This window comes from Tupaia chinensis, unplaced genomic scaffold (assembly GCF_000334495.1).
Source record: "Tupaia chinensis unplaced genomic scaffold, TupChi_1.0 Scaffold000101_1, whole genome shotgun sequence".
NCBI classification, from domain to species: Eukaryota; Metazoa; Chordata; class Mammalia; order Scandentia; family Tupaiidae; genus Tupaia; species Tupaia belangeri.
In genome coordinates this window covers 8,072,083-8,093,579 of record NW_006159565.1, presented here as the reverse complement: position 1 = coordinate 8,093,579, position 21,497 = coordinate 8,072,083, and the positions used below count along the sequence as shown (strand labels likewise).

Below are 21,497 nucleotides of genomic sequence, written 5' to 3'. Positions count from 1 at the left end.
GCCCCCCCCCCGGGGGGGGGGGAGTAATTTCTTACCTTCCTTCTCACTGTGTCTGTTATTCTCTCTCTCTCCAGCAAGTGCATATGCCCTAAGGCAAAAAACTTCTTAATTTAAAAAAAAAGGACGTGAGGAAACTCAAGAGAAACAGCCCTTAAATGTGCCCTAACCTCTAAATGTGCTAAGGGAGTCACTAATGCTGTTGCTGAAGAGACAGTAGCTATGCTAACATAAGCTTGCCAGGAGGATGAAGGAGGGTGCTGGGAATGGATGTTGTTCCAGGCAGAGAAAATGGCCTGTGTAAAATCATGGAGGCAAAAGAAGTATATCATCCTTCACTCTCCAGATAAGGAACTATACTGTAGTTCAGTTTTGCTGGAGTATTTAGAATGGGCGGTGATGGGAAAAGGATAGAGAATCAGAGGCGCCTGGATTTTTTTCAGGTGAGCCTTGTAGTGTCCTGGAAAGATTTTGCACAGAGGAAAGACAAATCACCTTAGCATGTTAGATAGGTCACCCTCCACTGTTGTTTCTGAAGAAAGTAAGACTAGAACTATTGTGATTAATCTTTCTAGATGTATATGAGAAAACTAAGACACAGTGCAAAGTTAGTAACTTGTCCAAGATGAGAGGCATGTGGGATGGGAAGAAGAATGTCTGTGGAGTGAATGGAGGAGGGAAGAGCTAGGGAGACTTCCAGGTATGCTGCTTGTCAACTAGAGGATGGTATTACCTTTAAATGGTTTTGGGTATTTTACATCTGTATTATATTTTATTTCTTGGTGGTTGTGGTATATTTCATTTAAGCTACCGTTATTATTAATTCACAGAAAAAAAAAAGTCCTGAATGTTGAGCTAATTTTACAAAACAAATTGTATATCAGCTGATGAATTCAGGAGACATTTTCGAGGCTTTCACAGTGGTTTTAAGGTAAGTTCAGTTATTCTTATTTTTTTAGACAATACTCAGTATTGTTTCTAATGAGCCATAATAAATTAGGGATTTTTTTTTTCTTCCTAAAACAATTGAACTTAACCTTTCAAACACTGTGAGAGTCTCAAACATTTATCCACTGGCCCGATTTTGCTGTTATCCCAAAGCTCAGGACAAGTCAAAAGTCTCAAATGTTTTCTTCTGGTGCTCTTCAGTACAGGCCATCCATTGGATTATGAAGTATTATCACTGCATTTTGAAGATAAGACAGAGGTTGAATGATTTTGCCCAACTTACATAAGAGCTAAAACCAGGATTCTAACCCCCAGCTATTTTACCACACACTGTTTCTGAAAGAGTAAAGAAATTCAGTATGGCGTGTGTTTCTCTTGGGAGGAAAAGGCGTGTTGCTGCAGGGGAACCTACTCCCTGCCGTACAGCAGTGCTCCCAAATTTCCGTATGACTGACCTAGGCCAGATGTTCAGAGAGAGCGCTAAGCCCACTCTGAATGAACATATCCTAATACCTATTACCTAGATGGCATTTTAGAATTTCTAGTGTATCGTGTACTTACATTTTTAAAAATACGTGTGTTTTCCACTGGTGTTGCCTATTCCTAATGCATAAGTGAGCCATAGCAACAGGAAGTTGAATAAAAATAAAAGCACCACACTTGTCATGAGCAGGGGGCTTTTCCAGGGTGAGTCACTTGATACACTTGATTCTCAGCACACAGGAGAATCTTTTAAAATTAGATTATGAGGCCAGCAGATGTGTAGTGGTTGAAGTACTGAACTCCCACATGGGTAGCCATGGTTCAAGGCCCAGACCTGGTGGCTTGCTTTCTCACTTTCCCTCTTTTTCTCTTGGTCTCTCACTGGTAAGTGTGTGTACCTTATAGCAAATTTTTAAAAAAGTAATCATAATATTAAAAATTAAATAACTATTTAAAAATAAAAAAATAGATTAAGTAGTGGTGGGTCTAAAGTATTAGCACTAGAAGACTGCTTCATGACATAAGAATAAGATTCACCCTTTTCTTTCATTTTTTCTTTTTTGAAGTTTATATTATTTTTTTCTTAAGAGAGAGAAGCTAATAGACAGTTACCTGACAGGATCCTATCACATGGTGATCCTTGCTCCAGACTACCAGCTGCAGAGAGTGACAGGTGTACACAGCTTGCAGAGTTCAGATTGACCCAGAATCTGAGCCCTGGTCTTCCATGTGGCTCAGCATTGCAGAGTAGTACCCTAACACCTGTGCTGTTGTAGTTGAGCTGACCCACTTTTTAAATGATGATTAATTACTAGTTTGTGTTTAATGTTCTTCATGAATTAGGGCTGTTACATTCACAGGATGTGTGGCATTGATTCTAGTACCAAAGATTCATTATTTCAAAGAGTAATAGTAATGTTTTGGTATTAGAAGAAAAAGGTTTGGTTACTGTAGCTAATTTTTCAGTTGTGTTTAATAACGCCCTTCAATATTTGGTAGACTTGAGAACCAGCAGTTAGCATAATGGCTATGTCGCTGGACTCCCACGTAGTCGACCGCGGTTCGCATCCCGTACCCGGTGGCTTAAAACTCACGCCGGGCGCGTGTGCGTGCATGCCGAAGATCTCAGGAGGAGAATGGAGGAGAAAGGATTGCAGCGTGACCATCCCCCCCTGGGGGGTGATTTTTCGCTTTCTGTCTCTATGTCTCTCTCTGTCTGGTGAGCGCACGCGCCCTATAGCAAAAACTTCTCCAGAAAAAAAGAAAAGAATTTGGTAGACCGTTATTTTTAAACTATCTTAAGTTCAACAGTATTGAGAAGAATGTTTTTTTGTTGTTGTTGTTGTTTTTTTAACAGTTTTACCATTTTTTTTTTCTCCTGCAACGTTTTTCTTTTTTTTTTTTTTTTTATATTACCTAACATTCATTCCCTGAGCATCATCACAACATACTAAATGTGGTTTCTCATCTAGGATAAACTGCATAGTGGCTTAATCAAGCATGTTATCATCAATAATATTCCATTTCTACTTTCATACATATGTATACATATATATATGTTTTTTATCCTATGTTTACCCTCTGCCCTTTCCTCCTCCCATTATGCTATCTCTGCTATATACAGTTGTCTTCCAGAGGAGTTATTGAAAATGTGATACATGCAAGTAAAGGGAGAGGGGCCACGAGTTTAAAGTTTTTAACAATAGGGAACATAGATTCCATTCAAGGTTGGATCAAGGGTGGATCTCGTGCAGTTCTGCAATTATAGGTGAGTCTCCATGGAATACAGTTTTAGGAAAGCGGTTCTGGTAAGCAGAGATGATTATCAGTCGATGCGGCACAGCAGCCATCTTGTGATTAGCGGGAATGGTGAAGAATGTTTGTTTTATGACAGTAGCAAAACAAAAGTAGTTAATAACACTACGTTGTCTTCTTTTTGTTTGGTTGGTTTTATTTTTGTTTTAATTTGCCGTGGGGTGTGTGCTCACACCAAGAGAGCCAGAGAAAGAGAAAGGGAAAGTGAGAAAGCATCTCCCAGGGGAGATGGACATGCTGTTGTCACCTTTCCTCCATTCTTTTTTCGGGAAGCTGCCAGGTCTGGAACTTGAACTGCGCAGTTGGCTGTGTGGGATCCAGCCACCTTAACCGCTATGTCACCGACTGGCTCCAATATATTGTGTTCTTGAAAATTGCCAGGAGAGTAGATTTTTAAGTACACTACAAAAATGATAAGTATTAAAGATAATACATTTGCTCATTACCTTGATTTAGCTATTCTGCAGTGTGTGTGTGTATGTGTGTGTGTGTGTGTGTGTGTGTGAAAATATCATGTTGCATACCATAAATATATGTAATTTTTATCTGTTGATTAAAATAAATAAAACTGGGAACCAGCAGTTAGCGTAATGGCTATGTCGCTGGACTCCCACATAGTCGACCACGGTTCGTGTCCCGGACCCGGTAGCTTAAAACTCACGCCGGGCGCGTGTGCATGCGTGCCCAAGATCCCGGGAGGAGAATTGAGGAGAAGGGATTGTGGCGTGGCCATCCCCCATGGGGGGTGATTTCTTGCTTTCTGTCTCTATGTCTCTCTCTGTCTGTCTGGCGAGTGCACGCGCCCTATAGTGAAAAAAAAAAAAAACTCTCAGAAAAAAATAAATAAATAAATAAATAAAACTAAGAAGTTGACATTTGAAAATGTAGGAAAGTGCAATATGGAGAATAAGCATAAAAGGGTTTTTTTCCTCTTCATTTATCTTTTTATTTCTCATGTGCATATGCAAATGAGAAAGGTAAAGAGATAAACACCCTCCACAGCATCTGGTAATGCCACTTCTTTCAGTCCCACAGCCTGTCAGGCTTTAGGTATTCACATGTGTGCCCGATGTGTTTTAGGCTAACCAGGCCAGATATTGGAACCGGTCTTCAAGTGAGATCCAGCTTCTCTAGAGCATGTTAATGCTACGCCAGAGTCGGCCCTCTAAAGTTTCTATTTTGGAAATTCTTTTAATTTTATAGACCGGTTTAAAATCTGACCTTCCAAAATAATTCTCCTTAAGCACATGCATAAGAAAAATCAGATATTCAATATTAATTTCTAATAAACAATGAAATAATATTTATCCTGGGCTCAGCCATGGTGGTGTGTGCCGGAACTGCTGCCTGTCAGGCTGAGGCCACGCAGGAGTCCCAGATTTGATTTTCTGCCAACTCTAAAAAGCAGGTGCCATGGCACACACCTTTCATCCCAGCTGCTCAGGAGCCTAAGGCAGGAACATTGTGAGTTCTTGGCCAGTGTGGCTGCTGTAGCAAGACGAAGTAGAAAAGAGCCAGGCTTGATGGCAGGTTTCGTGGTCCCACCTATTGGGAGGCCAAGACAGGAAGATCATAACACAAAGAGATCCTGTCTAAAGCACCACACACATATACATATCACAAAAAAACTAATAATAATATTTAACCTTAGTTTAACCATCAGTTTGCAGTAAAAATAAACTTTACAGCACTAAGAGAAGTGTCACCTAAAAGGATGCACGTGACTCTTTCTCAATCTGGGATTAGTAAAGTATTGAAAAATCTGAGAACCTGTAGCTTTGGTCCTATCTAACAAGGTTCAGTGCCATCTTCTAGGTCTGATGATGATACTTAGATTTATGGCTTAAAAGGACAGTGGCCCAACCCCCCTGGATAGCCACTGACTTTGCTTTTGCCCAGCTTACTTATTGACACCATAGCCGGGAAACAAAGCATTGTGGGGCTTGCCATCTGGAACTGAACTTCTTTACCTGTCTTAAACCCAAGAAGCTTCCAGTAGTTTTGCTTCAGAATCACTAAGAAGCCTAGCTGTAACCTGAAAGTGAAAGAGGATTTGGGCAATTTTGCAGGACTGTTAGAGAACGTGGAAGAGTATTGGGAGAAATGAGGTTAAGTCTGTGGTACTGAGCGGCTCAGGGTGTTTGCTGCATTCTCTCAAACTGCCTGTCATTTATTTTTAGGTATGGGCGAGAGTAACTGTTCTTGGAATAGAAAAGCCCTGCTGCACCGAGACACAATGCTGGCCGCTGCTGCGGTGTACAGAGGTGAGGCAGCTGCCACCAGTCCTGTCGAGGAACTTGGGCTGGTCATGTGATGCTCTGAAAATGGCCAGTGCTTTTCCTTTTCTGTTAAAGTGCCATCCTGTCCTGCCTCGTGAAACAGATCCTGTAGCTCTTATCTTAGTCCAAGTAGCCCTTACTATTTTCTAATTTTCTGCTTCTCTGTATTGATGATGTTTCACGTAAGGCATTCTCAGAATCCTACGAGTATCTTAGTATCCATTCTCTTTGGAAGGCACGACCTTCATTGAGCAGATGCTTTTTCCTACTTGAACTTTGTTAGACGTCAACCATTATTTGTCTTTATAGAAATGTACAGGAATGAGGATGGTTCGGTACCTGCCACATTTCAGATCTATTACATGATAGGATGGAAATACCATGATTCACAGGTAACATATTAAGACATGTCACTTTTATTAGTGGGTTCATATTTCCATTTCTGTTTTATTGTTTATTAACTTAGAGAGTTTTTTGTAATTTTGTATATAAGGCAGCATGAAGGGGTTAGTTGACTGTGTATGTCTGTCTCTTTCTAATATCTCTCATCTTCATTTTCAGGCACGACCAGCTGAAAGAGGCTCCGCAACTGTGTCATTTGGAGAGTTAAGAAAAATAAACAATCTTATGTCACAGAGGAAAAAATCACAATAAATAATTTATTCAATGTTTATGTGGTACACAGTTGTTATCCAAAATGGGTGGCTTTCCCCTCTAAAATGATTACATTTTGAAGTAAGAAACTATTTATTTAGTAACAGACTTTTACATAGTTAGAACAATCTAACACCACATCTGTATGTAGTATCTTTCAGTTTCACATTGTTTCTATTTTCATAAGGCTGTTGTTATCTAGTGATTTGGGTGTCTTATTTGCAGATTCAGCCTTAAGGCAAAGAAAATATTTCCCTAAAAAATCTGCAAATATGTTCACATATATAAATGCCTTACTTGGTAGGAAAACATTACTCATGCTGACATTCTATACTTTATTCTCCTTCTGGTCTTTTGTTATTTCTGTGGGAGGACCACAACCATGAAGATGAAGGGAGGAACAGGTTGGTAGACTCTTTAGAGTTTTGGCTTATTCAAAATGAAAATGTAGATTTTTTTTTTTTTAATAATGATTACTGTAAGGTACTTAAACCAAAGTTATTTGTCACATTGTCATTTTTGCCTTTTAGAGGACTAGAGGGTGGGACAAGCAATTAGCATAATGGCTATGTCGCTGGACTCCCATGTAGCTAACCCCGGTTCGAATCCCAGACCTAGTGGCTTAAGCTCACACTGGACGCATGTGTATGCATGCCCAAGATCTTGAGAGGAGAATGAGCGAGAAGGAATTGAGGCATGACTATCCCCCCTGGGGGGTGATTTCTCACTTTCTATCTCTGTATTTTCTGGTGAGCACACGCGTCCTATAGCAAAAAAACAAAACAAACAAAAACAAAAAACAAAAAAAACTCTCCAAAAAAAAAAAAAGAGGACTAGAGGGTGGTGGATCTTTTCCAGAGCTATTTTGAGCTTTAGAAGCACATCTGTCTTTATTGAATCCCTCCTCACCTCTTTTTAATTTTTTTTTAATTTGCCAAAGGACATGTGTGCTTGTCCCAGAGAGAGGGAGAGTAGGAAAGTGAGCAAGCACCCCCACAGGATGTGGTCACACTGCAGTCCCTTCCCCATTTCTCTCCTTTCAAGATTTTGGGCACATACAACTGCACATGCACCTGGTATGTTTCTCAAGCCACTCTGTCCAGAACTCAAACTGCATAGTGGGCATGTAGGATCTAGCCACCTTGACCACTAGGCCATGGACTGGCCCAGTTGTCAGTCTTAGTACCTTGACAAAAATGAACTTTCTTGAGTCAGTTTTTCTTTTTCTTTTTCTTTTTCTTTTTTTTTTTTTTTTGCTATAGGGCACGTGTATTCGCCACACAGAGAAAGACAGATAGAAAGCGAGAAATCACCCCCCCGGGGGGATGGCCACACCGTAATCCCTTCTCCTCTATTCTCCTCTTGGGATCTTGGGCATGTACACAGACACTCCCGGCACTGAATTTAAGCCACTGGGTCTGGGACTCGAACCGCCATCAGCTACATGGGAGTCCAGTGACATTGCCGTTAGGCTAACTGCTGGTCCTGAGTCAGTTTTTCTATCTCTTTGATCTGCTGTAAGATTAGACTTCAGATTGAAGGCTAGCATTTGGTCTAGTATGTAAGGCAGTTGGATCTTACATAGCCAACTGTGTGATTTGAGCCCTGGACCCAGTGATTTGAAAAACACGCTGATTGGGAACAGCAGTTAGCGTAATGGCTATGTCGCTGGACTCTCATGTAGTCGACCATGGTTCAAGTCCCAGACCCAGTGGCTTAAACTCATGCCGGGCGCGTGTGTGTGTGTATGCCCAAGATCCCAAGAGGAAAATGGAGGAGAAGGGATTATGGTGTGGCCATCCCCCCCGGAGAGTGATTTCTCACTTTCTGTCTCTCTGTCTCTGTCTTTCTGGCAAGCACACCCCTATAGCAAAAATTTCTCAAAAAAAAAAAAAATGCTGGTTGTGTGTGTGTGTGTGTGTGTGTGTGTGTGTGTGTATGCCCAAAATTCCAGGAGGAGACTGGAGAAGGGATTGCACCATGGTCAGTCCCTCCTTGGGGGAAGTTCTTTCGTATTATCCCTCTCTGTGAGCACATGTGCCATATAACAAAAATTTAAAAGAAAATAAAATTGGGGCCAGCAGATGGTGTAGTATTTAAGGCACTAGACTCTCACATGACTGACAGCAGTTTGAATCCTGGACCTGGCAGCTTGTGTCCAAAATCCCAGAAGGAGGGACCAGCAGGTGGAATGGTGGTTAAGGTGCTAGACACTCCCACATGGCTGACCACTGTTCGAGTTTTGGACCTGGCAGCTTGCTTTCTCACTTTCCCACTTTCTCTCTGTGTTTCTGTCTGGTCAAATTAAAATAAAATGAATGAATGAATAAATAAAATTAGATAAAATTTTTTTTTAAAAATCCCAGGAGGAGAATGGAGGAGAAGGGACTGTGGTGTAGCCAACCCCCAGGAGAGTGATTTTTCACTTTCCCTCTCACTGTCTCTCCCTGTCTCTCTCCAGTGAACATATACACTCTATGGCAAAAACCTTTAAAAAGTTACAGAAGTGTGTACTCTGAAGTATCTATGAAGTGAGTTTTATGTTTTTTTCACACTTTCTTCATACCATTTTCATCCACTAGGTGGAAATAAGTACAGTATGGCCTGTATTGGAGACCTGGTCAGTTTTCACATTCATTATATATCTCTTATTTAGGAATGAAATAAAAGTATTTTACCCTGAATTGTCTTCTATCTGGGGGGAGGGGAGACCATCAGTATTAGTAGATATTTGGAAAAAAGAGAGATAACGTGGTACACTGGTTATTATTTTCCTCCTCCATAAGTTACCATTAGCCTGTCTGGCCTAAGAAATATTCTGAACTTTGTATTGGTGACAGAAAGGATTTGTTATTGTTAATCGTGTATCATTTATCATCAGGAAACTTAGCATATGTGGACCTGCCCTTCCAGAAATTGGTATATTTTAATTCTCTTCTTGGCTACTTGGCAGATAATTTATCTTGCTGGTTTAAAAAATGTTAACTTGAAAATAATAGATTCAATAGGCACTGGTAAGTGTTTACTAACAAGGAAATAATGCTTTGCAAATTGTTTTAAAATCTATCCATGCATTCTTTAATATGTTTCACTTTAAGACATGGTGCTTCTTTCTCCTCCCTTTGATTATAGACTGAATTTAGTGATATAAATAGAATTTGGAGGTGATAATTTATCACTTCTAAGACTGGATTATAAAAGGTATTGTTTTCTCCTCAGATCACTCACCCACTCAAGCAGCTCTGTGGAGAGGACTTAGTGGTACGAAGCAGAGGCCACCTGCCCAAAGCCATGTTCAGTAGCCATTTTGGAAGCAGATCTTCCAGCCCAAACTTTCAGTGACTACAATCCTAGGTGACACTTTAACCACAACCTCATGAAAGACCTTGAGCCAGAACCACCTATCTAAGCCATTTTCAAATTTCTTATCCCTAGAAACTATGAGAGGATGAATGTTTGTTGTATAAGCCACTTTGTATAAGCCACTTTGTTTTAGAGTAATTTTTTAGGTAGCAATACATTCTCTTTGGGAAAAGTTGGATGTCCAGTGTATGCTAAGTTTCGCTTTTAAGTGTAAAACCAGCCCGTTTATTTAAAACTAGGTAAAGTTCACATAAGCTACCATATTACATTTGTCCCCAGAGAATACCAGGCCTGAGATACTTTTGTCTGGGGGTTTGATTCCATAGTATCTCACCTCCCAGTATATGTTTGGCTTATTTCAAATGTTATTTTCTAGGGATATTAAGATTAGTTTTCTGGAGGCCTGACTGGACTTGGTTCCTGACTGGGACCAGTTTGAGTGGTAACTAGAAAATTGGGGAAGAATTTTCCCAGAAAATTCAGTGATCTGCCCAAGTGTACCTGGATTTTCCTCAGTCAGTTCTCTTCTGCCTTAGCTGTGGAATTGCAGACAGCTCATTGTCAGGACACTCTGTTGACAATACTTGTTGCCATGCCCTCAAATACATCCAGTCTTGTGGAAATAGGGTGTTTTTTTTTTTTTTTTTTTCTTTAGGGCACGTGTGCTTGACAGAGAGACAGAGCAAGACAGAGACAGAAAGCAAGAAATCATCCCCTAGAAGGGATGGCCTCACTGCAATCCCTTCTTCATTCTCCTCTCAGGATTTTGGGCATGCGTCCACATGCGCCTTGTGTGAATCTTAAGTCATCAACTCTAGGACTCGAACTGCGAAACGACCACATGGGAGTCCAGTGATGTAATCATTATGCCATCTGTTGGTCCTAAAATAGTCCTTTTTAAAAGCCAAACTTGGGAACCAGCAGTTAGCGTAATGGCTATGTCGCTGGATTCCCACGTAGTCGACCGCGGTTCGCGTCCTGGACCCGGTGGCTTAAAACTCACGCCAGGCGCGTGTGCGTGCGTGCCCAAGATCCCAAGAGGAGAATGGAGGAGAAGGGATTGCGGCGTGACCATCCCCTCTGGGGGGTGATTTCTCGCTTTCTGTCTGTCTGTCTCTCTCTGTCTGTCTGGCGAGCGCACGCGCCCTATAGCAAAAACCTCTCAAAAAAAAAAAAAAAAAAAAAAAACTTGAGCCTGTCTTGCTAGCCATTCTTAAAACCAGGCAGAGGTTAACTACCTGTTCTTTCAAACTGGCCAGTGTAAAGCAGCCTGTCTCCAGACTTCTGTAGGAATCCAGTGCATGTGTTTAGAATGCCCATTGCTAGTTCTTTCAGGGTCAGCCCAGTAGAAGAATAATCGGGAGCAATTACCAGGTCTGATGGTTAGGAGTGTTCATGCTTAGATTGTGAATGAGAAGAGAATTCTAGACAACTTGTCAGCTTTTGCCACAAAAGACTGAAGGTAAAGGAAGGGACAGAGACCTGGGGCTGGGAAGTCTAGATTTTGCCCTGACCCTGCTTGTTCCTAATGTTCCATCTCTTTGACTGCAGTTTCATCTGTAAAATAAGATTTGGGTGCTAATACTCAGAGCTTCAAAGATGATTGCCAAGTTCCTAAGGAACTTTTCGAATAAAACATTTCCACTTTCTGAACTTGGCTGAGAATTACAACCAAAGAAAACTCCTGTCATGGAGGTAGGAAAATGGTTGCGAGCTACTAGACAGGAAGATCTCAGAGAAGCTCAGCCTGACCCCAGGGCCTGGGACCCAACACAAAGTAGACAGGATTGCCTTACCACCTTTATGATTTCTCAGACTGTTGTCTTTGAGGAACTTCTTTTTTTTTTTTTTTTGAGGAACTTCTTTTCAAAGTTAACTTTGCTTTCATCCAAAGATAAAGTTTGAGAAGGAAGCACAGTGTGCTTTTCCTTGTGTTCCCTATAAAAATGGGCCAGAATACATTCATTTTAAGTTTCTGGGACACAAAAACAGGCCCCAGATACATACTGAGCACTGACGGCCTTCACATTTTGCATGGAAGATGGCATTTTCTCATATCATTGCTATAATAAGTGACCAAGAATTTAGCAATGGGAAGTGTCTCTGAATTTTGCAGAAAGCTCCCAGTTACTTGTCCAGGTGACAAGGTCCCCTCTATAAGTCACCCCAGAATAGGTAATACCATGGGCTTCGGGTGGTATCATCTGGATGACTACGTGAAGTAATAGATAAAAAAGCACTGCAGGCCCAGCCATTGAGGCCACATGGGAAGCCTGGGTTTGTTCCCAGCCCACCCTGAAAGCAACTATGCACCTCTAGTTCTAGCTGCTCAGAAGGTTGAGGCAGGAGAGTCCATGAGCTCACAGCCAGCATGGACAGCAGAGACACAGTCTGAAAGAGCTGGATAGGGTGATGTATGCCTATAGTCCCAGCTACTCAGGAGGCTGAGGCAGGAGGATTGAGATACAGTGGGATCCTGTCTAAGATAACACCACATACGCACATATGCACATGCACACACACACACAAACACAGCACTGCAAGCTCTGAGAAGCTAGTTGAATACTTAATGTTCTCAACCAAGACAGCTTCATTGAACTTGAACATAGATCTAATGGGTTGGATGGGTTGGTAAAGGCCCTTTTTTAAAACTCCATGGGTTATACCCTGGCCAGATAGGGTATAAACCTTTGGTATTCAGTCTCAGTTCTCATTTTGCCCACTCAATTCCCTATGAGGAGGGTATTAGTACTATTGTCCCCATTTTTTCAGATGAAGAAAACAGGCTTATAGAAGTTGTAGCTTCTCCAGTGTCATGAATGATAGAGCCAGTATTGACTTCACTCTTGTGTCAGATAGTGCAATGAACAATTTTATTACACCAAGCTATCAGACTCCCTCCATATCCTCTCTCCTACCATATCCTCTCTCCAGCACATGCTCAGCCCTGTCCTCAACTCTTTGTCCCTACAAAACTGCCTGTCCTCTAAATTCTCCTGATTCCTGTCATTCTAAGCTCAAGACATCCTTCAAAATCAATTCAGGTTCCTTTCGCCTTGTTTCTCAGGCCATATTGAACTTTTGTTAGTTCCGTCTCCTTTAGCACTTTGAACATTGTTTCCTGACCATGAGTTCTGCCTCTTCAGCTAAATGTTTAACTCCCAAACACTGGCACTGCTGTAGCCAGGGTTCTAGTAGCCACAAGAAAGCCCAGATGGAGCCATAGTGATCCCCATTGGCACAGCACACACTGGGAGACTGGAAAGATAGGCAGTGTCAGTCACATGCAGCTGCAAATTCCAAGGATCAGCTACTCAATTGGGATTCGAGGCTAGATTCTTATTCCAGAGGAATCTGGGTACTGAGCAAAACGAGCATGGGCAATAGGACAAGAATTCAATTGCCTAGATTGGAGACAGGGAAGGGCTTGTTTCCAGAGAATAAGACTAGAACCATGATAGAAGAGCAAAGCCGGAATTACAGCAGAGCTGAATGAGCTTAGCACTTCTATCCAGATAAAATGTCCATCTGTCATTAGATACCAAGATGCCAAGTGGAGTGCTGGTTAGGATTAGCATGAGTTTGGGCCTAGCCACAATGGCACAGGTGAGGGTGCCACTGAGTAATGGCTTAAGTCACTTGGGAGGCCCAGGTTCAATTCTGTACCATCCTAAACCGGCTGGATGTAGGTTGTGTGCCTGTAGTCCTAGGTAGCTGGAAGCTGGGTCAAGAGGATGGCACCATGGTGAAAGGCTGTCAAAAATACCTATCTATCTATCTATCTCTCTCTAAAAAAATAGCATGAGTTCTGATGCCAGACCTTCTCATTAGATCACTGGCTAGTTTATCTTTGGTAAATTACTTGATTTCTATGAAATGAGAGCATTAACACAATTCTTAGCATAGGATAAGCATTACACGTTTTTTAGGGTTGGAAAGCCAAGTTCACCAGGTGCATTACATAACTGGTGCATAACTCGCACATGTTAATCACGGTAATCGGTGTTCAGAAAGAAGGTGGGGTTGGGGCAGGGAGAGAGAGAGTTTCAGAGATAAATATGGTTGGAAAATCTAGGTTAAATAAAACTAGGTCGATCTCCTTCCTGTAAGAGTTCTTGGAATTTTGGATATGATTGCTGTGAATCTCTCAGAGAAGACTATATTATGTGGCATCTTCCAGACTTAGTGACCCTACTGGCCCTTTTATCAAGGAACTTCTTGCAAGACCTTCAAGCTGTTTGGGGAAACCATAACCTAACACAATGCTAGGCATTGTAGAGTCTTGTTTTATAACTTGAATAGTCCCAGAAAGACCTATGTGCATATCAGAATCTACTCACCTGCAAAGTGTTTATGAACTTTCTCTAAGCAGTCAGTAAAGTATTAGGTCATCAGGAAAGGTCACAATGTATCTTTCTGTGCAAAAATTTAACTCGGCATTTGTACCTATGTTTTGATAGGAAAACATTTACTTCCTATTTCTTGTGGTGTGTGCTTCTGTGAAATAAGTCATCCTAACTGTATTTCATTAAACAGAATAATTTCTAGGTAAAGATAAAGTGCCTCTCAAAGAGTACATGTCCAGGGAACCAGCAGTTAGCGTAATGGCTATGTCGCTGGACTCCCACGTAGTCAGCCGCAGTTTGCGTCCCGGACCCGGTGGCTTAAAACTCACGCCGGGCGCATGTGCGTGTGTGCCCAAGATCTCAAGAGGAGAATGGAAGAGAAGGGATTGCGGCGTGACCATCCCCCCTGGGAGTGATTTCTCGCTTTCTGTCTCTATGTCTGTCTCTGTCTGGCAAGTTCACGCACCCTATAGTGAAAATCCCCAAAAAAAGAGTACATGTCCAGTCTTCTCCTCACAGAGCATTAGATCACATCTCTTATATCTGAGCTCTATTTAGAGTATTTTTTTTCCTATGCAAACATACCTCATAACTTTCCTGACCACCAATAGTAAGTCCTGGATGTTGGACAAGTTACTTAACCTTAGTTCCCTCTCTGTAAGAGAAGGAGGGTGATACAGTGTTTTCCCAGGAGGGAGGCTGTGAAGATCAAACAAGTTCACAATATATTTGGTAGGAATAGTGCTGCCTGGCACATAATAAGCATGATGTGTTAGCTGCTATTATTCTAGACAGAGCGAATTTTAGAGAAGCTTTTAAGAATAAATTATTGACTGCTGCTGTGATGCTAGGTTACCACTTTTTCTACATAAAATTGCCTCTTGTGCACACTCTAAGATTGATTAATAAGTAAGTACTGCTTAAAGTCACTCTCCTTTTTAGAAAAGAATAAATCAAATGGCTTCAGACAGCTGTTTTGGTCCTGTGACAAAACTCTAAATAGAGCTCAGATATGAGAGATGTGTTCTAATGCTCTGTGAGGAGAAGACTGGACATGTACTCTTTGAGAGACACTTCATCTTTACATAGAAATTATTCTCTGTTTAATGAAATCCAGTTAGGATGACTTGTTTCACAAAAGCACACACCACAAGAAATAGGAAATAAATGTTTTCCTATCAAAACAGAGGTCCAAATGCTGCATGAAATTGATTGGGTAGGGGGTAAAAAAGAGCTGAGAATTAAGACTTCATAACTTGAAAAATAATTCGATTTTGTTCATACATTTTAAAATATTTTTCTCTTATAGGCCTTAATTTCTCACCTGAGAGGTAGAATTGGAATTATGAATCTTCTGAGCTAGAAGTCATTAGAGCAATCTGGTTTTGCAGTTGAGGACGCTGAATCCCATAGAGAGGGACTGGTTTGACTGCAGTCGTTGCTGGTAGTAGAGAGGAGCTGAAGCATGGATCTTCCAGCATCTTACCCAGCAACCTGTGGCAGGCTTATTCAGGCAACCCCTGCAGAGCTACAGACCCAGCTGGTGCACTTCCCCTTCTCAGGAAGGGAGGAAGCCATGACAAGTCAATATTACTCAGTCCCCAGGGGAACTCTCCATTCCAAGGGCCTTCGCACTAAGTCCTTCACAAAACCCGCAGTCACTCCTCACATTGAATTTGTCTAGAGCTAGTTTTTGTGTTGCAGGTTACAATAGAGCAACCTGGGCTTCATGTTGAGAGCTGAACACAAAATAATACTGCCATCTGGCTCCCACCCCAGAGATTCTGGTTCAACTTGGCATCAAGGATTTTAAAACTACAGACCCTGGTCCAGAACGAGAGTTTGCTGAGAGAAAATGTCTATGTGAATCACTGACCTCATCTTACCCTTCCTTCTGTTGCAGAGCTTTTGAAGAACTGCTGCCGTGTTGGCTATGAAAACACGTGTATCGTCGTGCACTGTGCAGTAGGTGATGTCAGAGAAGTAAGGTGTGTCAGACTGGGTTGAGAATGAAGAAAAGTGGGTGTAGACAAGTTTGTTATTCAGTCCTTACTGAGCACCCACTGTATGTGAGGCACTGGATGCTCAGAGATGAGAAATACCTAATCGCCAACCTCACAGAACTCATAGCCTAGCCCCCAGGGGCCCATGGTAACAACGATAGTTTGCATGCAAAGTTTGTGCAGAATAATGCATGAGAATCCTAAGAGAAATAGGACAGGGTTCCTGCCTTTGTTCTAGTGGTGTGGGGGAACATGAGCACTCAACTGTAGTTCGAGGTATTATAGAATATAAGAAATGCCAGAAAAGCAAACACCTTAGGAGTGCAGAAGAGATTATGTGCAGCCTCTGTGATGAATGAGTGGTATCAGGAAAAGCTTCATCCATTTTTAAAGTGTTTTCTACCCAATTCTGAGCACCTGCTATGTCCCAGGCACCGTGCCAGCTGCTGGTGTGAAGTGAAGGAGCCTCAGCCATTAAGGGCCCCTTGGTCAAATGGAGCAGAACAACAATGAACAGTACAGTACTCCTTCAATTCTTAGTGCTTTCCTTGTGAGTGGTGCTGATTTTAGAGATGTCAAGGTTTGGAACAAGATGTATTTCAGAATTAATGCAATAAAGTCATGACCGATAACCTGGAGTGCTTAGGATTGGCTACGCATGGTCCCAAGTGGTTACAGGTTTTGCTTATTTAATAAAAGGCAATTTTATGCAGTGACAAGTGGCTTGCACTGTGGAGGCTCTTGGGAAACATAAACTGGTGGTGAATAAATGAGGAAATGACTCAATGAATACTAGTGGGATAAACCCTCTGTCCTCCACCCTTAGGCCATCTGAGGAAGATAGTTTTTTGTTTAAGTACCTAGATGCTTACAAGTAATTATTTTAAAATGTTAGTGTGGTCATGGACACCACCAAGAGATGGACAGTTCAATAAGAGTCCCATTTCTTATTTCTAACAAGTCCAAAGAAGCAGGATTTTAGAGGCAATGTGTGTGTGTGTGTGTGTGTGTGTGTGTGTGTTTGTGTGTATGTATGAGAGAGAGAGTGTGTCTTTGTCTTTGTGTGTATGATGGGGAAGATGGGAACTACAAAGAACAACAAAAACAAAAAGTGATTCCCTTTTTAAATTTTAAATTATTGCCCACAGTGCTAATTTCATTTTAAAGGGGGTTAACATTGCAAATTGTGGGTGACTTAGGAAAACAAGATCCATTTATTTATTGCCTTTAGAGTTTAGAGTTTGGTGACTGGATCTGAAGGCACCAGAAATTCTTGGGTGGGACCTAAAAATCTTTTTTTTTTTAAAGTGAGTGATTCTTATGTATAGTAAATTTTGAGAATCTCTAGTTTAGACCTGGTTTCTGATAATAAAGAGATATACTTGCCACACATGACAATGGGGAAACCTGAATTGCAGCCAGGGTTTAAAAACCAAAAACCTCCCCAAACCGCTTCACTCCCTCACTGTGCTTCCTAGCTAAGATCACCTCCTGAGTAACTTGCTTCCAGGTTCTTGTCTCAGGTTCTGCTTTTGGAGGTAACCCAAACTAATACAGGGAGTTTGATTTTTGTAATGAGGGCAGTGTACAATCACTGATGAGTTTAAATGAAAGAAGTGACATGTAATTTCTTTTTCACAAAGACCACTCGATACAATGTGAAGAATGAAATAGAGGAGATAAACTTTAACAAGAGTCCACGTGACAGGTAGAAGTATCCTGAAGGGGGATGCAGGCGATACGTGTGGATGAAATGGAGGGCAATCAATAGGACTTTGTGATTGATTGATTGGCTTAAAGGTTGGGAAGACGGTGAGGTGTGCTGGATAAACTGCCCAGAGGAATGTATACATGGGAGCAGATGGCGCACAAAAGCAATTTTCCTTTGCATTTGATGGCTAAGATTTTTTTAAAAAATATTTCCCCCTTATCATCCCCCTCCTCACTGTCATCATAAAAGTTATACATGTTCATTATGGAAATTCAGAGAAATAACTTGTAAAACAACGTACTTCTATAATTCATCATTAAAATGTCAGCATGTATCTCTCCAGTGTTTTCCTAACAGCTCTAATAGCGACCTAGATAAAAAAAATCAAATCGTAGTGTGCACTGCAGCATTCTGCCCTCATCACATAATATTATACGGTGGGCATTTTCCTGTCATTCTTTAAAGAAATATGATTTTTAATAGCAATATAACATTTCATCATGTGAATATATCATACATTATTTAAAGATTTGTTTGTAGAACTGTGTCCTTTCCAACTTTTTTTCATTATAGATAACTATATGAGGAATTGGATAACTAGGAGTAGAATTGCTAGATTAAAATATAGGAGTGTCTTTAGGGCTCTTGATAATCATTCCAAAATCTGCTGTAGAAGAATTGTGCACTGGTTTTCTCCTGCTACCTGGTAGGACAGCTCCATGAAGGCAGGGACTTGGGTCTGTATTGCTCGTTGTTTTATCCCTAGCACCTAGAAAGCTCCTAGCTCCTAGTAACTATTAGATAATTACTGAACGTTCAACAATTATGAATACATGAAGAGCAGGTGAATGAATGTCTTACCATACCCTCTCTGCACTGGTTAGAGTTACTTACTAGGTCTTTAACATTATGTCAGTGTTGTTTTCCTTAATATTGATTATATTTTAGAAGTATTATTTTATTTAACTTTATTTATTTATTTTAATTTGACCAGAGAGGGACACAGAGAGGAGAGAGAGAGAGAGAAACCGAGCCGCCAGGTCCGGGACTCAAACCATGGTCAGCCATGTGTGAGTCCAGCGCCCTTAACCACCACACCACCTGCCAGCCCAATATTGATTATTATTTACAAGCTCACTTGTTTTCCTGTGGAAGGGTAGTGGCTAACTTTGGCATCTGATAAGAGCCAAATTCAACTACACTTACTAGTTGTGCAATTTCCAGTCTTGCATAATGATTCACTAAACCTCAGTTACCTCATTTTAAATGGACATGATAATAGTATCTACTTTATAGAATCACTGTGCATGTGAATAATAGATGCACAGTACTAATCACAGTGCCTGCAAATAGTAGCATAGATAAATGTAGATTATGTTTTAAATGAATTATTTATATATTCACATCCTTTGTTTGTTTTTTCTGTTTTGTAATTTATTTTAAATATTTATTGCAGACTTATTTATTATAGACAATTTGTGTCATGTTATGGATAGTGCTTTAATGTGCAAACATTTTATTTCTATTTATAGCTGTACAGTTTTTCCTTTGTAGTGACTTTCATTGTTTTGGTGTTTAAAAATTATTTCCCCATGCGATGATCTTAAATTTCATTATTTTTTAAAGTTTATTTATCAGTTTATTTACTGAGAGAGAGAACAAGACAGAGTAAAGCACCCTCAACAAGGTCTCATGCCATGATCCCCTCCACTCCAGATTTTCCCATCACCCAGGATCACCAGAAAGTATGTACCTAGGTTGTACATGTTGACCCGGGAACCAAACCCTGATCTTTAGATTGTTTTTCTTTTTTTTCCAGGCTAGTTTTTCATGGTTCTATACAAAATTGTTTAATCTGTTAGTCATTTCTGTCTGTGGAAGGGCATATATTAGTTACACTGGCCTACGTTAGTTAGCACTTACAAATAAACTGAAAGATCAGTGAATTAGGACAATAAAAGTTCATTTCTCAGGACCAGTATATGGCATAGCAGTTATGTCACTGGACTCCCACATTGCCAAGTGCAGTTCAAGTCCCAGACCTGGTGTCTTAAAACTCACACTGGGCACATGTGCATGTATACCCAAGTTCCTGGGAGGAGAATGGAGAACAAGGGATTTTGGTGTGGCCATCCCTCCTGGGGGTGATTTCTCACTTTTCCCCTCATAGTTTCTGTCTCTGTCTCTCTCTCTCTGGCAAGTGTATGTGCCCTAAGGCAAAAACCTCTAAAAAAGGAAAAAAAAAAAAAAAAAGAACATTTCTCATTCAAGCCTAGTCTATATAAATTGGGGAAGGGCCACTATCTAGTGACTAAGGGATCCATGCTCCCTCCATCTTGTGCTGGGGCCATCTCATCCTGTCACTTCTAAAGTCTTCACTTTTTTTTCCCCTAAATTGGCCCAGTATTCCTTTTCTTTTAATTTAGAGATTTTAGAAAGTCATAGTCAAGAAGATTCCTCATGGCTCCTGCGAACTAGTCATTTCAGGGTAAAAGAGAAATGAAGATTTCCTAATGATAATTCAGCCTCCAGCAAACAAGCTAGCATGGTAGGGAGCTCCTCTAACTTTCTATCTTTGTCTCTGTGTCTCTGTCTCTGTCTCTCCCTGCTTCTGTCTTCTCATTTTTTTTGTAATTTTTCCTTTTTAAAATTTTTTTAGAGATAGTTTTCTCTGCTCTCAGCTCCGCCTTTTGTCTTGTTAATAATCCCCTCTGCTCCTCCCACCCAGGCAGAAGAGGCGAGAGGCAGGCCTTCAGCAGAAGATTCCTCATGGCTCCTGCAAACTAGTAATTCGCATTGTGCGATTTTCTATTTTGTGCCTTTTTTTTAAAGAAAAAGAATAATTATAATTTGTTTTTAGTTTTTTTATTTTTTCCTTTTTCTTCCTGTTTGTTTGTTGTTGTTTCTCTCTCTCTTTTTTGTTTTCTTTTTTCTTGTCTCTCCACTCCTCAATATCCATTTATTGTGTTTCAAGATGGATCTAAGGCCACTGTAGGTAAACATCCAAATACTATTAAGGTTAACATATTCCTCAATATCTACTGAATCTGCTGCACAAAGCAATTACAACAGAACAGCAAAGAGATCCTAGATCACCTCTTTCTGCTTGCTCCCGAATGTTCAGATTGAACTTCAAGAATTAGGAAGAAACACACCATCCATCAGATGACTAGAAATCACCACAGGAGCACAAGATATATGGGAAAGCAAGAAAATACCTCTCCTCCAAGGGAAAAGAATAACTCCTTTTCATCCACAAGCAGTTCAATGGAAATCATGGAAATGTCTGATAAAGAATTTAGAACATTCATAATGGCAAAGCTAACAGAGATGAAAGAGAAGAGAGACAATGAACTGCAGAAGAGAAAGGAGAAAGAAACTGACGAGTTCCAGGAGGTGAGGAAATTCTTGCAAGATCTAAAAGAGGAATTACACACTAAAAAATAATCAAATGAAACTTAGAGATGAAGGCTATAATACAGAAAGTCAAAATCTCCCTTGAAAGTATTAAAAACAGAATACGTCATACAAAAAATAGAGTCTCAGACATAGAAGAGAAAATTGCTGGCCTAGAAAAATCCACCATGAAGACTGAGAAAATTGTCCAAAAAATGAGAATAATATACAAGAAGTACTAGATACCATCAAACGTACAAACATCTGGATAACTGGCATTCCAGAAGGCAAAGAGACTCATAAGGGCGTTGATAATCTGTACCATGAAATCTTGCAAGAAAACTTTCCAAACCTAGAGAGGCTCTCAAAGATCCAGTCCCAAGAAATACAAAGGACCCCAAATAGAATCAACCCAAGAAGATCTCCAAGACACATTATAGACAGGTTGACCAAAACCACAGACAAAGACAAGATACTAAGATTGGCAAGAGAAAAACATCAA

The 21,497-nt window shown here is 40.6% G+C and overlaps 1 protein-coding gene and 1 long non-coding RNA gene across 8 annotated transcripts in view; both read left to right on the top strand.

The window, feature by feature from the left end:
* NDUFAF5 (NADH:ubiquinone oxidoreductase complex assembly factor 5) overlaps positions 1 to 6,203 on the top strand; it is a 39,516-nt gene extending 33,313 nt beyond the window's left edge. For 4 of the 7 annotated variants that reach the window (XM_027770003.1, XM_027770006.1, XM_027770007.1 and 1 more), the window contains 3 exons: positions 5,424 to 5,507; positions 5,832 to 5,914; positions 6,084 to 6,176. In XM_027770003.1, coding sequence (XP_027625804.1) covers positions 5,424 to 5,507; positions 5,832 to 5,914; positions 6,084 to 6,176 — 260 coding nt within the window. Of the gene's footprint in view, positions 1 to 827; positions 929 to 5,423; positions 5,508 to 5,831; positions 5,915 to 6,083 lie in introns of those variants that run through there. The other 3 variants (XR_003548590.1, XM_027770004.1, XM_027770002.1) reach the window with 3 other exon arrangements.
* A 315-nt stretch (positions 6,204 to 6,518) lies between these two features.
* The window catches only part of LOC106734379 (uncharacterized), a 17,503-nt gene continuing 2,524 nt past the window's right edge, over positions 6,519 to 21,497 (top strand). Inside the window, exons 1-2 of the long non-coding RNA XR_001370022.1 lie at positions 6,519 to 6,580; positions 15,789 to 15,873. This is a non-coding gene — a long non-coding RNA (uncharacterized LOC106734379). The remainder of the gene's footprint in view (positions 6,581 to 15,788; positions 15,874 to 21,497) is intronic.